At 41.7% G+C, this 16,715-nt stretch overlaps 1 protein-coding gene across 2 annotated transcripts in view; it reads right to left on the bottom strand.

Moving 5' to 3' along the window:
• Nucleotides 1–322: 322 nt before the first annotated feature.
• Nucleotides 323–16,715, bottom strand: part of LOC129845807 (RNA binding protein fox-1 homolog 3-like) — a 33,877-nt gene continuing 17,484 nt past the window's right edge. The window contains exons 8-10 of one of the 2 annotated variants that reach the window (XM_055913726.1): nucleotides 14,779–14,837; nucleotides 12,745–12,823; nucleotides 323–3,155 (exon numbers count right to left, since the gene is read on the bottom strand). In XM_055913726.1, coding sequence (XP_055769701.1) covers nucleotides 3,153–3,155; nucleotides 12,745–12,823; nucleotides 14,779–14,837 — 141 coding nt within the window. In that variant the 3' untranslated portion in view covers nucleotides 323–3,152. Of the gene's footprint in view, nucleotides 3,156–4,719; nucleotides 10,516–12,744; nucleotides 12,824–14,778; nucleotides 14,838–16,715 lie in introns of those variants that run through there. The other variant, XM_055913725.1, reaches the window with a different exon arrangement.

The following is a 16,715-nucleotide window of genomic DNA, read 5'->3' as shown; positions in this document are numbered from 1 at the left end:
CCCCTTTCCACCTGGCACATCTCCCCCAGCTCTCCCCCTTCCACCTGGCACATCTCCCCCAGCTCTCCCCCTTCCACCTGGCACATCTCCCCCAGCTCTCCCCATTCCACCTGGCACATCTCCCCCAGCTCTCCCCCTTCCACCTGGCACATCTCCCCCAGCTCTCCCCCTTCCACCTGGCACATCTCCCCCAGCTCTCGGTGTCATTGTGATGTCCCATCAAGGGATGTTCTGTCCTTAGAGAGTCTACACACACTACACACACTGCTACAGTAACTCATCTTCCTCTACACTGTAACACTTAGGCCAAAAATACACTACCTTTTGGTTGAAGTAGACAAGTTTATTAATGATAATAATGATGATGAGGATGATGATGATAATATTAATAATTAGTCATAATTATAATAACGTTAATGTCATAATAAATAGAACTCTTAATCTGAAGCACATAAGAGAAGCATACAGAAAGAGAAAAAAAGAAACACAAAGTTTAGAATACAGAGCCAGAGGAGAGGGGACTTTTAGAGACTTTTACCTTTCAATATATCCATTGCATTTTTTAACATTTTTTAACTTTATTTAACTGGAACATTTACAAAAAGGAGAAAGAGATATATTTAAAAAATCCTTATAAATAAATGTGTCATTATAGAACAAAATACAAGATTTTGGGAGTCAGAGGGGAAGGGGTATCGCGAGGGGGGATATTATGTACAGTAGGGTCAGGAATACAAAAGGGGCGGTAGACTCACACAGTAGAACGGGAGGGGGTGGTACAGTAGTAACTCTCTCTCAGAGGGATATCCTGCTCATGTCACAGCTCAAGCCATTGTGCTCAGGGCTCAGGAAGATAAGGACTGGTACTTGCAGTCTACACAGAGATCAGGAGGGTGGCCTACTGCCTGCCTGCCTGACATCCCACCTGCTGTTTCTTCACACTCACATTTCACATACACTATGTAACTCTCACAATCAAATCTACATCTATACACTAAAACTGCTTATGATCAATGCCTTCCTCAACAGGACCTGTTACTTAATGTGATGACGAATATACATGTTATTTCCATAAGGGTGTCTGTAATATAGCTGAGAGAAAGTAGTTGGGGCCCTGCAGGGCCAGAGTAGTTGTGTATGTCTATCTGGAGCACTAGCTATCTGTTGGCAATCAGCAAGTTGTTAAGCAGTTCTGTAGCATATTTCCAGGCCAAAACGTGTGTCTGTGATTCTCTGTATTTGAGTGTGTGTTCATATGTGTGTTTGTTTAAAGATGCATTATGAAGGTTTCATATAATTTCAGCCAGTAGTTTTTCGATCCCCGAAAACTGTGCACAATTGTGTACAACGTCATCCATTTTGTCTTGCAAAAAGAATGTGCATGATATGTTATGAATTCCAATTCATACAGCATGTTACGAATTTGTAAGTGCTTAAGATCCTGTCCAATCTCTTTAAGTGCAGGGGGAGGGGAAGATCAGTTCACACAATCACCATCACGCTTTCAGTCATATAACACATGATCACATGTTACAGTATATCAGGGGTATAGCTTGTAGGAGGGTGCCCCTTAACTACCCCCTCTACTCCCTGACACCACCACAGCCCATATAATAGATATGTATATATATATATATATATTTATATACAGAAAAAGAATACATACTTGTTGGACACCCTAGACATTAAAATACATTCAAGAACTGAACCAACATTGTTTACAGTGACTCTCCTGATATAAAGTAAGGTTGCTTCAACAAATTAAAACGTTTTTTTCTTCTTTAAAAGTTTTCAGTGCTGCAAATCACACAAATAAATATTCTCAGAATACATTGACAAAACAACATTGTAATTGACATGTTTCAGCCCTCATTCCTTTATTACCATTGGATGGGCACTAGTTCTATAATGTTTATCAAGCGACATAGTCCATATGCCTTAGGCTTGTGTTTTGGTTATGCACCTGCTGATGTATTACAATTAGATTATTCGATTATAATTCAATTGTTACATGGACATTGATAAGTATTTCTCTTCTCTGGAAACGTGCATCGTTAGTTAAATGCACCCTGGCTTGTTGGTCTGTCTGTTTGAGATACTTTGTCCACTGGTGCAGATAGAGACACAAAGGCTTGGGCTTTGACCCTGGCAGGTGAGGAAAGTCAGGGACTAACGCATCAAACTCTCTCTCTTTCTCTCGTCATGAATCAGAGACCTCTGCTGGGGCTTGGAGAGGAAAGGGAGCTGGGGGAGGAACTTATCTCATTTCTCTACTGGCTTACCCACAGACAAGTAGACCAGTGACAGTACTGCCCATGGAGAGTGGACCAGTGGTGCTGCCAGGAGGAAGTGGAGTCATGACGACAGTATCCACAGGGAAGTAGAGAACAGCAGTGACTACCCATAGGAAGCTGGCCAGTGACACTGCAACAGGAAGTAGAACAGTGGAACAGTGGCACCAGCGCAAGGAAGGAAGCGGACCAGTGAGACCACGAAAAGACCGCACACAGGAAGTGTAACCATAGAGACCTCCAACTGGAAGTTAACCATTGACTCCGACCCACAGAAAGTGGACCTGTAATACAATGTTTTTGCCCGGATGCTGAACCCTCCTAGCCTGCCACTGTAACATTACTGTATGCATATATATATACATCACCTCCTCTTGTCTGTCAGTGACAGGAGTGGTGTGCCAAAGAGAGAAGAGCAGGACTCTCCCTCTCCACCACAGAATCAGCATCGAGGGCCAACTGTTCGTCTTCCTTACCAAAAACATAAAAACATATTTGTACATATATACTGTTTTATACACACTTTTTACTTGTAAATCACAAGCTGTAAATCACAAAAGTATAGAAAAATAAAATGTGTTATAATAACAGGATGCTTTCTCTCTTTTTTTTCTCTCGTTGTCTTTCTCTTCTATCCGGCAAAGGAAGTCCCTGGTGGAAACTGGCTCACTCCGTCTGTAGCGCTTGTGGCTGGTATTGACACCACCACTCCACACGCACGCCTCCCGTCTTTCCTCACCAGCCTCAGTAGAGGGACTCCTTCTCTTCTCCTCCTGTTGTTTTCTTAAAGCTAGTTCTCCTCTTCTCGTTGTTTTCATCTGTGATGTCCATCAATACTGAGCACAGCGTTGCCTTTGTTATTTACTGGAGGTGAATAGGAAGAAGAGCAGAGAGACATGGGTAAGTACGCAGAACATTGCATCTCTGATTGACACATATAGACAGACAACCTACTTGTGCATTTCACTACCTATAATCATAAAGTTTGTCGTGTTAAATTTGCTGTGTTTCCTATTCCAAAAAACCTATTCAATATGATGATTCCATACCAGAAACCAGAAAGTCAAAATTCTTTGAATATAAACATTGAGAAAATGTATAGAATAAAAATGACACTACTCTCACAAAAGTTCCCCTCCATCTTTGTTAAAGCACTGCACCCCAGGGAGGGGGAAAGGTGCACAATGTCAGGTTAAGACGGGCTGAAGGATTGATGTCAAACCACCCGATTGAGAAGCATGCTTAAAAAATCTACTGAAAGGGAAGCTTTTGAGGGGAAAAAAGAGAGCATTCTTTTTTCATGCCAGTCTGAAAGTCATACAGCACAAAAGTGTGCTTTAAAGAGCGTAGGCCAAAGCAAATGCTACTTTTCTCCACAGAACAGAGGGCCATTATCACTCTATTGGAGTTTACAGTTTACAGTGAAGAGTGTCATACTGAGGCCTATAGCAGTAGTGGAGAGAGGGAGGAGAGTGAGGAGAGAGAGGGAGGAGAGAGAGGGAGGAGAGATAAAGGTGTCCTGGGACCCTTGTCATGACAGTCTCTCCCTAATTCAGCAGGGCGCCGAGTGGTAGAAGAAAACGAGGCGAGGCTTTCATTTTGACAAGGCTTTGTAGTGCTTTTTCTCATCTCCTCTGGAGAAGTAACAATTGAACGTGTGGCATGCTAATCTCAGCCCAGAATGACTCTTTGTCTCTCCCTCCATCTCCCTGTCTCTCCCTCCCCCTCTGTCTCCCCCTCTGTCACTGTCTCTCCCTCCATCTCCCTGTCTCTTCATCCATCTCCCTCTGTATCTTCATCCATCTCCCTCTGTAGCTCCCTAAATCTCCCTCCATCTCCCTCTGTCGCTCCCTCCATCCCCCTCTGTCTCTACCTCCATCTCCCTCTGTCTCTACCTCCATCTCCCTCTGTCTCTCCCTCCATCTCCCTCTGTCTCTACCTCCATCTCCCTCTGTCTCACCATCCATGGAGCAGTCTGCCTCATCTTCAGTAGTACGGAGGTCTCACTGGGGACTCTATACTAAAATATCCCCCATCCCCCAAAATATCCCATATCACTATATAGCAGAGCAGAGTGGGAACACAATAGCACCTGCGCTACATATAGTCCTCCTCACTGACAGGCAGACCAGCATTGGAGGAGCTGCAGTGCCAAATATATTAATCACTCATGGACAAGTGAATTCAGGGGAGGGTTGGGTCGGTGCTGTAGCAAGTGGCCAGTGTCACCTAGGAAGTTCAATGCATTGCACTGTACCTAAATTGAACATCTAATTATCTATACAATGCTGGTTTAAATCTGTAGAAATATTGGGTTTCATTAAGCGGGAACAGGAATTGTAGAAGATTTCATTTTACTGTGCCTGATCAGGATTACAATCAACAAGCTGGCAACAGATTAAACATAGAGCTCCAATGACAAACAAAATGCTCTCAGAACCACTTTATTCTGACACTCAAAACAATCAGAGGTTGCTTAGATATGTCACATATACTAACAACTAAGTCATTGATGAAAGAAGACAAAGGAAATGTAATATACTGTACCAATAAATCAAAAGCCAATTACTTACACCTTTCAGACAATATATACTTTTTTAGAAATGACATATTGTACAATTCATAGAACAAGTTCAGCTGAATTGAAAATACACAGATAAAACCACTATATATATGAATACATAGAAACCAGATAATCAGAGAATTGGTAATATATGTGTATATACATGTATATATTTACAGGAAGTGAAACGTTTTAGCTTGTTTCCCTTTTTTTATACAAATCTTTTGGACGGAGAAAGAAATGAAACGGTCAGCTTATCAAGGCTTACTGACTATAATAGTAAATACATCATAATGAATTAACTGTGTGTTCAATTTACACAAATAAACATGTTTAAATGTCAGCAAACTGTATAGGACTGGGCATGTGGTTTAACACCTTCATTGAGTGTTTTTAATAATGTAGCTAGCTATGAAAAACAAATGTATATGGGATAGAGGATATTATAAAACTGGAAAACCTTTCAGTCTCTACACTATAGATACACATTTGTAATATTTAGCAAAATATAATAAGACACAATATATATGAGCTATTTACATGTTATATGAAGCCTTGATAATTTGACATTTTAACAGTGTAACAATGAATACATTGATTATAAAGGGAGGAAGAGTTGTACGGACACATTACAACTTTAACTGACAACACTCAAACCCATGACATCACTGCAATGTCCTCATGTAAGAATAAAACTGACCCCAAGTAACCCTGAAAGTAGAGGATGTAAATGAAAAGGTGTGTTCTAGGCCGACTTTCTTTTTTAACTGTGAAATGTAGCTGCTGGTAGACTGAGATCTGCACATTGCTATAGTGAAGATGTAGTGTGGGAATGGCCTGTAAGTGAAGCTAGCGATACAGTGATTGATAGTGGCTGATTAGCCTGCTCTAATTTGTGGTGGTGAGGCATGGCGGCTAACACCCCTCCTGGGCATTGATGTTCCTCTCATAGCAGCTAGCATCTTATCAGGCTGGTTCACGTGCAGACAGGAAATGAGTGGGTGCTTAAAGTGGAAGATTCTGTTTTACTGTATCAAGGTTAGGTTATCAATGAGTTAGGACTTATAAAGAGATTTATTGAGGCAAAGAGTTGTCATGGAGAGAGATTTCAGGATGTCGAGACTAGAGGAAAGAAGTTGGCAAACCTCAAAAACACACAGCCAGTGAAAAACATGAACTACTATTCGTCACACTATGGCCTCCAGTGTATTTGCTAAACGATAGCTTCAGAAGAGCAACATTCATTAAGATGTCTGCTCTCAGTCTCTGACACTGTGGCTTTCCTACTCAACTCATTTATGACTTATCTGCACCCAAACTGAACAGGGGGTTTCAAATAGTCTATTTCCTTTCAAGCAGATCAACTGGTACTATATAGTAATTACTAAGTTTCTCTCTCCATTAAGCTCAGTGTAGAAGAAGCCGTCTGCAAAACAGGATTTTGAAACAACAGCTGTAATGACGGGCATCATTAGGAATTGGGAGGCAGTGAGAGGGAGAATTCAAAGCTATGAGGTTCTCTTTGACCAAGGCAGAGGGGAGTATTTTACTTGCCGTTCAGTGTATGTGTCTCTTTTATAATATATATATTTTGTGTGGAGCTGTCTCAAGCCTATGTGTTCAAACAGCAGACTTCCACTGCTGTAAATTCAGCTTAAAACATAGACACTAATTGAGTTGAAGAAACAGTGGAACTTGGCTTCAGTGAGCCGTTGTTCTTGGGGGATTCTCTGTGTTAGTTCCACTGGCGCTCAGAGCAGCACTCAGTTTTATAATGGCGCAATGAAAGTGGATGGGGAGGAAAGTCATTTAAAATGGGTTGTGTCAACCCTACTATTCACACACACACACACACACACACACACACACACACACACACACACACACACACACACACACACACACACACACACACACACACACACACACACACACACACACACACACACACACACACACACACACACACACACACAGAGCAATTTAATCAGAAACACCTACAAATACATTAATAACAATGTCTGAAGCTTTTTTGAATCATATAAAAGCCCCCATGGTAGAACCCTAAATACTGGTATATAAAAGCCCCCATGGTAGAGCCCTAAATACTGGTATATAAAAGCCCCCATGGTAGAGCCCTAAATACTGGTATATAAAAGCCCCCATGGTAGAACCCTAAATACTGGTATATAAAGGAAGAACAATGTTTTATGCTTTTCTTTGATCAAGTGATGATATGTTATTTTGGTATACAACATTAATCTATGTCATGTTCAACATGTTGACTAAACATAACTGCTCGTACATGATGTCTTTATAAACATGTCACATCTTCAAAATGATCGAAATACACAAATAAAGTCTAACAAACAGATAACACTTGAGAGGATACATACGTAAATTATATCATTATACGAATAGTTGAGTAATTATAGATTTCCATAGTTGTATTCGGATCTATATATCATGTCTCTTAGGTTGATCTACTTACAAAATAGTTTATTTGAAATGTTCCCATTTTCTCAAGAGTTCATATGGGGTAACTACTGAGTTGAAGACGTGTACTCGAGTACATTAATATGGTATGACAACACGCAGGTGTTATAATACATAAAAGGAAGAAGTTTGGAACCACCAAGACTCTTCCTAGAGCTGTATGGAACAAGGTATTTTCTCCTGAAAGTGGAATATGAAGCAATCATGTTCACAGTCCATTTCTCTCCTCATAATTGAAAGTCTATAATCTCTCACTGTACCTGCTCTAGTAAATCAGCTATTCCAGAGAGATTTAGGCAAAATCAACCAATAAGACAATGCTCTGTCATTGTAAAGTGGGGGAACCCACTGGTAATGTTTGGTGGGTATGCTTGACTTATGCTAGTCATTTTGGGTGCTGGTACAGTTTATATTTAGGTGCAGGAGCTCAAGCAGTAGAACATCTGAGGTGCCGGTGCTCAGCTCTGGTAAGCTCCTGCCCAAGTCAAGCACTGATTATGTCAAGAAAATCTTCAATAAACAAGACAAGCATTCTACTGATACAATTAGTTGTCAGATCAAATCACTTGTAGTGGTTTATCCTGAGGTACAGAATGTTTTGTGCAATAATGAAAAGTGAATAGTTATCAGGAATTGCACTACAGTACTTCATAGATGAGTCGATAGCGTAGCCTACTAAAAAGAATGATTACCCACCTCTAAACGTCACATATAGTGCCTTCGGGAAGTATTCAGACAACTTGACTTTTTCCACATTTTGTCATGTTACAGCTTTATTCTAAAAATGATTAAATATAATTTTTTATTCAGCAATCTACACACAACACCTCATAATGACAAAGCGAAAAGAGGTTTTTAGAAAGGTTTGCAAATGTATTAAAAATAAAAAACAGAAATACCATATTTACAAGTATTCGGACCCTTTGCTATGAGACTCAAAATTGAGTTCAGGTGCGTTCTGTTCCATTGAACAACATCCTCGAGATGTTTCTACAACTTGATTGGAGTCCACCTGTGGTAAATTCAATTAATTGGACATGATTCTGTCTATATAAGATCCCACAGCATGTCATAGAAAAAACCAAGCCATGAGATTGAAGGAATTGTCTGTAGAGCCAGGATTGTGTCGAGGTACAAATCTGGGGAAGGGTACCAAAACATTTCTGCAGCATTGAAGGTCCCCAAGAACACAGTGGCCTCCACCATTCTTAAATGAAAGAAGTTTGGAGCCACCAAGAATCTTCCTAGAGCTGGCCACCCGACCAAAATGAGCAATCGGGGGAGAAGGGCCTTGGTTAGGGAGGTGACCAAGAACCCGATGGTCACTCTGACAGAGCTCTAGAGTTCCTCTGTGGAGATGGGAGAACCTCCCAGAACGACAACCATCTCTGCAGCACTCCACCAATCAGGCCTTTGTGGTAGTGACCAGGCCTTTATGGTAGTGACCAGGCCACTCCTCAGTAAAAGGCACATGACAGCTCGCTTGGAGTTTGCCAAAAGGCACCTGAAGACTCTCAGACCATGAGAAACAAGATTCTCTGGTCTGATGAAACCAAGATTGAACTTTTTGGCCTGAATGCCAAGCGTCACGTCTGGAGGAAACCTGGCACCATCCCTACGGTGAAGCATGGTGGTGGCAGCAACATGCTGTGGGGATGTTTTTCAGCGGCAGGGACTGGGAGACTAGTCAGGATCGAGGGAAATATGAACGGAGCAAAGTACAGAGAGATCCTTGATGAAAACCTGCTCCAGAGCGCTCAGGACCTCAGACTGGGGCGAAGGTTCACCTTCCAACAGGACAACAACCCTAAGCACACAGCCAAGACAACCCAGAAGTGGCTTCGGGACAAATCTCTGAATCTCCTTGAGTGGCCCAGCCAGAGACCGGGCTTGAACCCGATCGAACATCTCTGGAGAGATCTGAAAATAGCTGTGCAGCAACGCTCCACATCTAACCTGACAGAGCTTGAGAGGATCTGCAGAGAGGAATGGGAGAAACTCCCCAAATACACGTGTGCCAAGCTTTGCTACCAAAGGTGCTTCAACAAAGTACTTTGTAAAGGGTCTGAATAGTTATGTAAATGTGATATTTCTGTTATATTTTATATAGATTTTTATTATTTATTATTATAATTTTTTTAAATAATTGTTTTTGCTTTGTCATTATGGGGTACTGTGTGTTGACTGATGAGGGGGGGAAACTATTTAATCAATTTTAGAATAAGGCTGTAACGTAACAAAATGTGGAAAAAGTCAAGGGGTCTGAATATTTTCTGAATGCATTGTACACTTCAGTTAATATTACGTGAACATACAAATCAGTGTGGAAAAAATGTGCCTGAAATAAACAAAGACATTGAATCCTTCACAATCCTAAGTCATTTAGCCTAGAGTGCCATCACATTATCGAGAGCTAGCCCAGTCTTAACCCCAGGTGAACTCTGACCCCTCACTGTGGTGCAATGGTCCTCACTCTGCATGCTGTCACACCACATCACTGTTAGGACTCCAATTCAAGTGCATTAGGACACTCCAACATTACAGAGCAATCATACAGTTGACAGTGACGTCTTGTGAAATAAGAATTAGCAGGGCATGTGCATCGTCTTTGTTATTATTATAATTATGTATTTCTAATGCTAATTGGAATACAATATTTAATTTCCTGTTTGAATTTCATTGAATTCCAATTCAAGAATAGGCTAAATAACAGTGTATCTAATGCCCCACTAGATTGTCATCCCTCTGACGGTCACTGCAGAAACACACCCCTCTGATCATGCATCATGCGTGCTACAGTAGGCTCACATTGGTTATGGTGACACAGCACCCATCTACAGCAGTCACATGTGCAGAACATAACTTCTCCGAAATCAATCCAAAGCACAAAATGAATACAAAACAAATCATAGGAGCAGACCAATGATGACATCAACAAGGTTGTAGAAATGGTCTGTAGCGGGAGGGCGGGTGTCAGGGGGAGGGGTCAGCATTGGGACCTGGAAGCTTTTAGTTTGATTTAGCGCTCCACGAAGGATGAGGTGTTTGCTTGTTTGTTAATTTGTCTGATTTTTGTTTGTTGGGGGGTAATGTCTCTGTCTTTCTCTCTTTTTCTTTCTGTTAGTAGGGAGTGAAGCGACTGTACCCTCCTCTGTATAGGCTAGCCTGCAACATCAAAGATGAAAAAGGACCAATCAGTAATAAGGTGGTGACAGCTTGGTTGTTGAGTTCTGTTTTTTCCACAAATTTCCTTCCTTTATTGGTTTTGTTAAAACGTCTGTGTCTGAAGGACATGGGATTAAATAGCATTTAATTGAGCTGGTTTAATCAAAGTAATAATAGTTCTTGTTCATTAGAGTATGCATAAGTTGGGTATGTGTGTGTTCTGAGGAGGGGCGGTCCAGGTGTTGGAGCTGGAGCTGCAGGATAAAGAACCTGGTAGTGATAAAGTATGAACTTAGTCTGAAATAATTGTGATATTTGTACCAGAGAGAAAAACCCTTTCCTAGACATCAATATTCTTCTTTTGGCTTGCCACATGGAGAAGTGGGCCCCGCCCTCAAATGCAGTTTCCATGCATTAATTACATTAAGCAACAAATTGGAAAATACTGTGCTTGTTTCATGCTTTTGACTGCAGGAAAACATTCCTCACGGAATGGCTTTCCAGGCTACAACAATGTCATAGATCCAACCAAAGCGAATTAAGTTCAAAGGAGTTTAATCATAATTCTCTTTCAAGTCCAACCATGGTGCACACCTTTCTGGATATGTATTGCACCAGAGGATATTGCTCCCTAGGTTTACTGCCACGCTCTGGTTAACCAGGACACACACACACACACACACACACACACACACACACACACACACACACACACACACACACACACAATATCCCATGTACTCTGAGCAAGCCCCAAACCTTCAAAGGCTAATATCCCTTAATTTAAAGGAACCCTCTTGCTTGTATAAAATTTTCATCAGTATAAAAAAGCATTTGCAATTTTTTTGCACGCTGGAAATCAGCAGAGAGAATTTTAAGCAACCTCGGAGGAACTAATTATTGGAAGGTTTCTAAATGCAAAAATCGCTGCTCTCTCATTTGGAACCATTAATCAAAGCGGACTAAAGAATTAGTAACCAAACCAATTTTTTTCTGAATCTATTTCATGGTGTGTCTCTGCACTGTAAGATCTGAACTCCTATTGTGTCAAGATGGTTTATTCACTACCAGGGTCTCGCACCTCACCAGCTTCCACCCCACCACAGTGATCCCCTCAACTTCCACCCCGCCACAGTGATCCCCTCAACTTCCACTCCACCACAGTGATCCCCTCAACGTCCACCCCGCCACAGTGATCCCCTCAACGTCCACTCCACCACAGTGATTCCCTCAACTTGCCCCACACACACAACCCAAGCTCAGACATGAAGGGCCAAATTCAGCCTGGCTAAGAAAGGGTGACTAAGAGTAGCAGAGAAGGGAAGGAAATTTGGAGGAAAAGAAGCACAGTTTTTAATTAAGTAAATGAAGAGGAAAAAAATAAATGTCTTAATTAATGAAAGCTTTTAGCTAGCAGCTGCACCGGGGAACTGTACGCTGTTTTTTATGTTGTTGAAAAATCGCATGCATGCCGGAATGGTACATTTAAGTCATTTGTCTGGCAGAGAGCGCTCGTCCCATCAACCTTGTGGACTGGAGGGGTGAGTGAGAGAACTCCCTCCCTCTCTTTCTCTTCCACGTCCCACGGCACACTGCTGCATGCGTTTGATGGTCGTTCATCTTTCAGATGAGTCTATGAGCCCAGTCCCATGCCCTCATTGGAAAACAAAACATTGAGAAACTATCTCCCCATTATAGGATGCTATTTTACTGATAGTATTTTCATCTTTGATGTTAGCTGCAAAAGCTAGCTAAAAACAGACATTAACCATTCAACTTCACCCCTTTAAGTTTAGAGTTTGGCTGAAAGGAAGAATGGAACAACTCATTTGGAGTTGAATAGTGGCAGGAATAGAATGATTATACTAGTGTTGAAGATGCTCATGTGTTTGGATTGAATTAGTTGTAGTGATCATTCCCATTTTAGCAGTAAAAAGCCTGAATCAAATAAATATTGTATGTATGAGGTGAGCTTGTGTGACATAACATGAAACAAATCCATTTCACTGAATTCACAATGACCACATGCTAGGGAATTCTGCTGCACTCCACTAGGTTGTGCCAAACAGCATGACAAAGAGGAAATAAAGCCCACTGACTTGGCTTAGTTCAATGGTCTTTATCTCAGAGTGCTCCTGGAGCGACAGAGTACTGCGGCTGGCGGCCTCTGCTCTGTGTTAGTGTGGCTAGCCAACAACAGGGTGCAGAGGAAAGCGAGAGTGGACTTACCATGGTTCCCACACTGTATGTAGCGGCAGGGCCGATTGTGTGGTGGTAGGGGTCTGCTGTTGCATAGACTCTGCCATAGCTGCAATGGAAAAGGCCAGGAGATTATATTTTCAATGCTTGTTTGATACTTGGCCCTAAAGTCAACACTTTCAAGTCTCTAAAACAATTATTTCCCTCTCTCTACCCCCTGGTTTAGAAAATGATACAAGGCTGAGTAGAAAAGGAGTTCAAAGGTGGTTGGGTCATTCTCTGTGAATACACATTGTCCTTTTCACTGTCACCTCGATTAGTTGGCAGTGATGGGCACTGAGGGATGAGAGAAAGAGAAACGGAGAGAGAGAAAGAGAAAGATAGAGGTTCTGGAGGGCTTGGGCCCAGTCTGTGTATGCTCTCTCACCCTGCTGTTGTTTACCCAAGCTGAACAGTGGGCTCACACCACTGTCTTTTCATTGTTGCTGGTTTGGAACTAATCCTTCCAATTTCCTTCTGAGACAGGACAAGATGTGTGCCTTATTTATTTATTTACTCGACTTCACATATTCCTTTATTTACATTTTTTTCTTCAATGCTCGCTTGCAAATGAGGGTCTGTACGGCGCAGATAAGGCACTCCCAGCCAAGCACCGAGGGCACCAAATCAACCAGGAATAAAAACCAAGAGGAGAGAGGGAGAAATGTAATTTTCCTTAAGGATACAAGACATCCAGCCTACAAGGCTGGAGCGGGGCGAAGAGGACATTGAATTATATAAGATCTAAATATGGTGTGTCCCGTTGGAGTCCAACACTCAAGGTCAGTGAGCAGGACATGGAGGGGGAAGGAGCTGGATGAGAAGGCTCCAGGGGGAGAGGATGGGCTGTACCATGACATGGTCAGGGGTGGTCTTTGTGATACTCTTATCTACTGTGAGCACCAAACCCCAGAGGCCCACTAAGGCTAATCTATCTACAAAATGGGCTCTCACCAGAGTGGCATTGCTAACCACCTCGAGGTCAAACGTCCCCTCAGAACGTACGTCACGCGGCTTCACTACGCTGATTGGCCCCTGACAGGGCCTCGGTAATACAAAGCAGGCCTGTGGGCAAAAGCATTTTGAAAAATGAACGTTTCATATTTTATGGGGATTTTACAAGCCTCTTATGATCCCTGTGACCTCCTTTCATGATTGGCTGATTGCTCCGCTGGTAAGTCTGATAAGGTATTGCTGAGACAAACCCCTATTGATCCAATGGGCATGACCGCTTATTCAAAAAGAATCAAACAGACAAGGGAAGCAAAACAAAGCAAAACAAACAACTCGGGCGAATTACATTAAATCTCAGGAGGAAAATATAGGCAAGAGAAACAGGAATTAAATCACTTCCAGAGGAAAAAGCCGTTGTCCAATTTCTGCTCCCTCCGAGCACGGCTGCTCATAATTCGCAGTGCGGCGAGGTCAGATAAATCTTACATTATCGATATGATCTTCAGGCTCTCAGGCAGGGTGTACGTTATCACAAGTGACATGCTCAATCCCTCCCAGATTAGATTCCCAAACCAGCCCATATCCAGCCTGACTTTGAAGGCCCAAATGAATCAGCCACGCCTCCTCAAACGGAGCACACCTGAACCCGAATGACATCAGTCAGAAGTGATAGAGTCCCTGCCCATCCATCCCTCTCTCCCTCTCTCCATTCCTCCCGCAGACCGCAGGCCATTCATAAATACAGTTGATATGCCCTCTCGCCCGTCAAAGGCAGAGAGGCATGGGATAGATCATCTTGTCGAACAAGGTTACTTTTTTGTGTGCTTTAGCCTGAGGCCATAGTGGATCTCCTAATGGACAGTTCAATCTGAGGGAGGGTCACAACTCCAGAGAGAGTTAATCTTCACCCTTCTATGTGGGAGATACTTTGGAGAGTGGGGAAAGGTTGAAGTCACTTGTCAGACCTTGTCACAACTTCTAATTTAATCCATCACAATATCAATGGTCTTTTAATGGTCTTTCAAGTAATATTAGTTGTTTTATTTTCTGCAGCAGGTGGAATGCACTCACCTGTCACTGTAGGCAGCAGCGGTGGTGGGCTGGGCGTATCTGTACGCAGCGTAGCCCCCCTGTTGGAAACTCAGACAGTCACACAACCACCCACAACAGCATGTATATTACCAGTATTCCCAAACAAATAATTACAAGCATTTACTAAAATATCCAACATCGGGTTTGAAATATTGTCCATTGTTGGGAACATTTCAAAACTGCATATTCTAGTTTTTATATTTCAAATATTCATATGAAATCATTCAAAAAGTCTAATTTCTTTAAATGGAAGAGTATGCACTGAGGCAACGCAAGGTGCAAGACGCCCAGAACACAGCCAGAGGGAGCTGTTTAATATTTGGTAGCTGAGGCAGCGGAGAATGAATGATCCCCTGTGAGACTGGGGAGGAGAGCCATGCGTTCCCTCTGTGACACAGTGCGTGACAGTAGGTGCACAACATGGTCCACATGAAAAAGAACAGAACAGTGGTGTGTTAACCCTCCCCAAATTCATCCCACATTCAGAATGGGGAAGCAGCAATGTCCTGCTGCATTATTGAAGAGACTCCTTTTTCTTTACACGTACTGTGTTGCACAGGAGTAAACCAAGACGCACAGTGCCTTCAGAAAGTATTCACACCCCTTGACTTTACAGCCTGAATTTAAAACTGATTGAATTGAGATGTTGTGTCACTGGCCTACAAACAATACCCCATGATGTCAAAGTGGAAGTTAGAAATGTTTACAATTTAATAAAAAATAAAAGGCTGAACTGCATTGAGTCAATAAGAATTCAACCTCATTGTTATGGCAAGCCTAAATAAGTTCAGGAGGAAAAATGTGCTTAACAAGTCACATAAGTTGTAGGGACTCACTGTGTGCAATAATAGTGTTTGACTACCTCATCTCTGTACCCCACACATATAATCATCTGTAAATTCCATCAGTCAAGTAGTGAATATCAAACACAGATTCAACCACAAAGACCAGGGAGGTTTTCCAATGCCTTGCAAAGAAGGGCACCTATTGGTAGATTGGTAAAAATAAAAAAGCAGGCATTGAATCACCCTTTGAGCATGGTGAAGTTATTAATTACACTATGGATGGTGTAACAACACACCATTCACTACAAAGATACAGGCATCCTTCAGAACTCAGTTACCAGAGAGGAAGGTAGCCTCTCAGGGATTTCACCACGATGCCAACAGTTTTGAGTTTATTGGCTGTGACAGGAGAAAACTGCAGATAGATCAACAACATTGTAGTTAATCCATAATACTAACCTAATTGACAGAGTGAAAAGAAGGAAGCCTGTACAGAATAAAAATATTCCAAAATATGTATCCTGTTTGCAATAAGGCACTAAAGTAAAAAAAATGTTAAAGTAAAGAAATTAACTTAATGTCCTGAATTCAAAGCGTTAAGTTTGGGGCAAATCGAACACAACACATCACTGAGTACCTCTCCTCATATTTTCAAGCATGGTGGTGGCTGCATCATGATATGGGCATGCTTGTTGTTAAGTTAAAGATAAACGTAATTGAGCTAAGTACAGGCAAAATTCTCAAGGAAAACCTGGTTCAGTCTGATTTCCAACAGACACTGGCAGACAAATTCACCTTTCAGCAGGATAATAACCTAAAAGTTGCTTACCAAGATGACATTGAATGTTCCTGAGAATGTTCCCAGATACAGTTTAGACTTAAATCAGATTGAAAATCTATGGCAAGACTTGAAAATGGCTGTCTATCAATGGTCAACAACCAACTTGACACATCTTGAATCATGTTAAAAGTAATTATGTGCAAATATTGTACAATCCAGATGTGCAAAGCTCTTAGAGGCTTACCCCAAAAGACCAAAGGTGATTCGAACGTGTGTGTGAATACTTATGTAAATAGATATTTATATATTTCATTTTCAATAAATTAGCAAACATTTCTAAAAACATGTTT

The sequence above is a fragment of the Salvelinus fontinalis genome, unplaced genomic scaffold (genome assembly GCF_029448725.1).
Source record: "Salvelinus fontinalis isolate EN_2023a unplaced genomic scaffold, ASM2944872v1 scaffold_0372, whole genome shotgun sequence".
Lineage (NCBI taxonomy): Eukaryota > Metazoa > Chordata > Actinopteri > Salmoniformes > Salmonidae > Salvelinus > Salvelinus fontinalis.
This window is presented reverse-complemented; position numbering and strand designations above follow the sequence as displayed.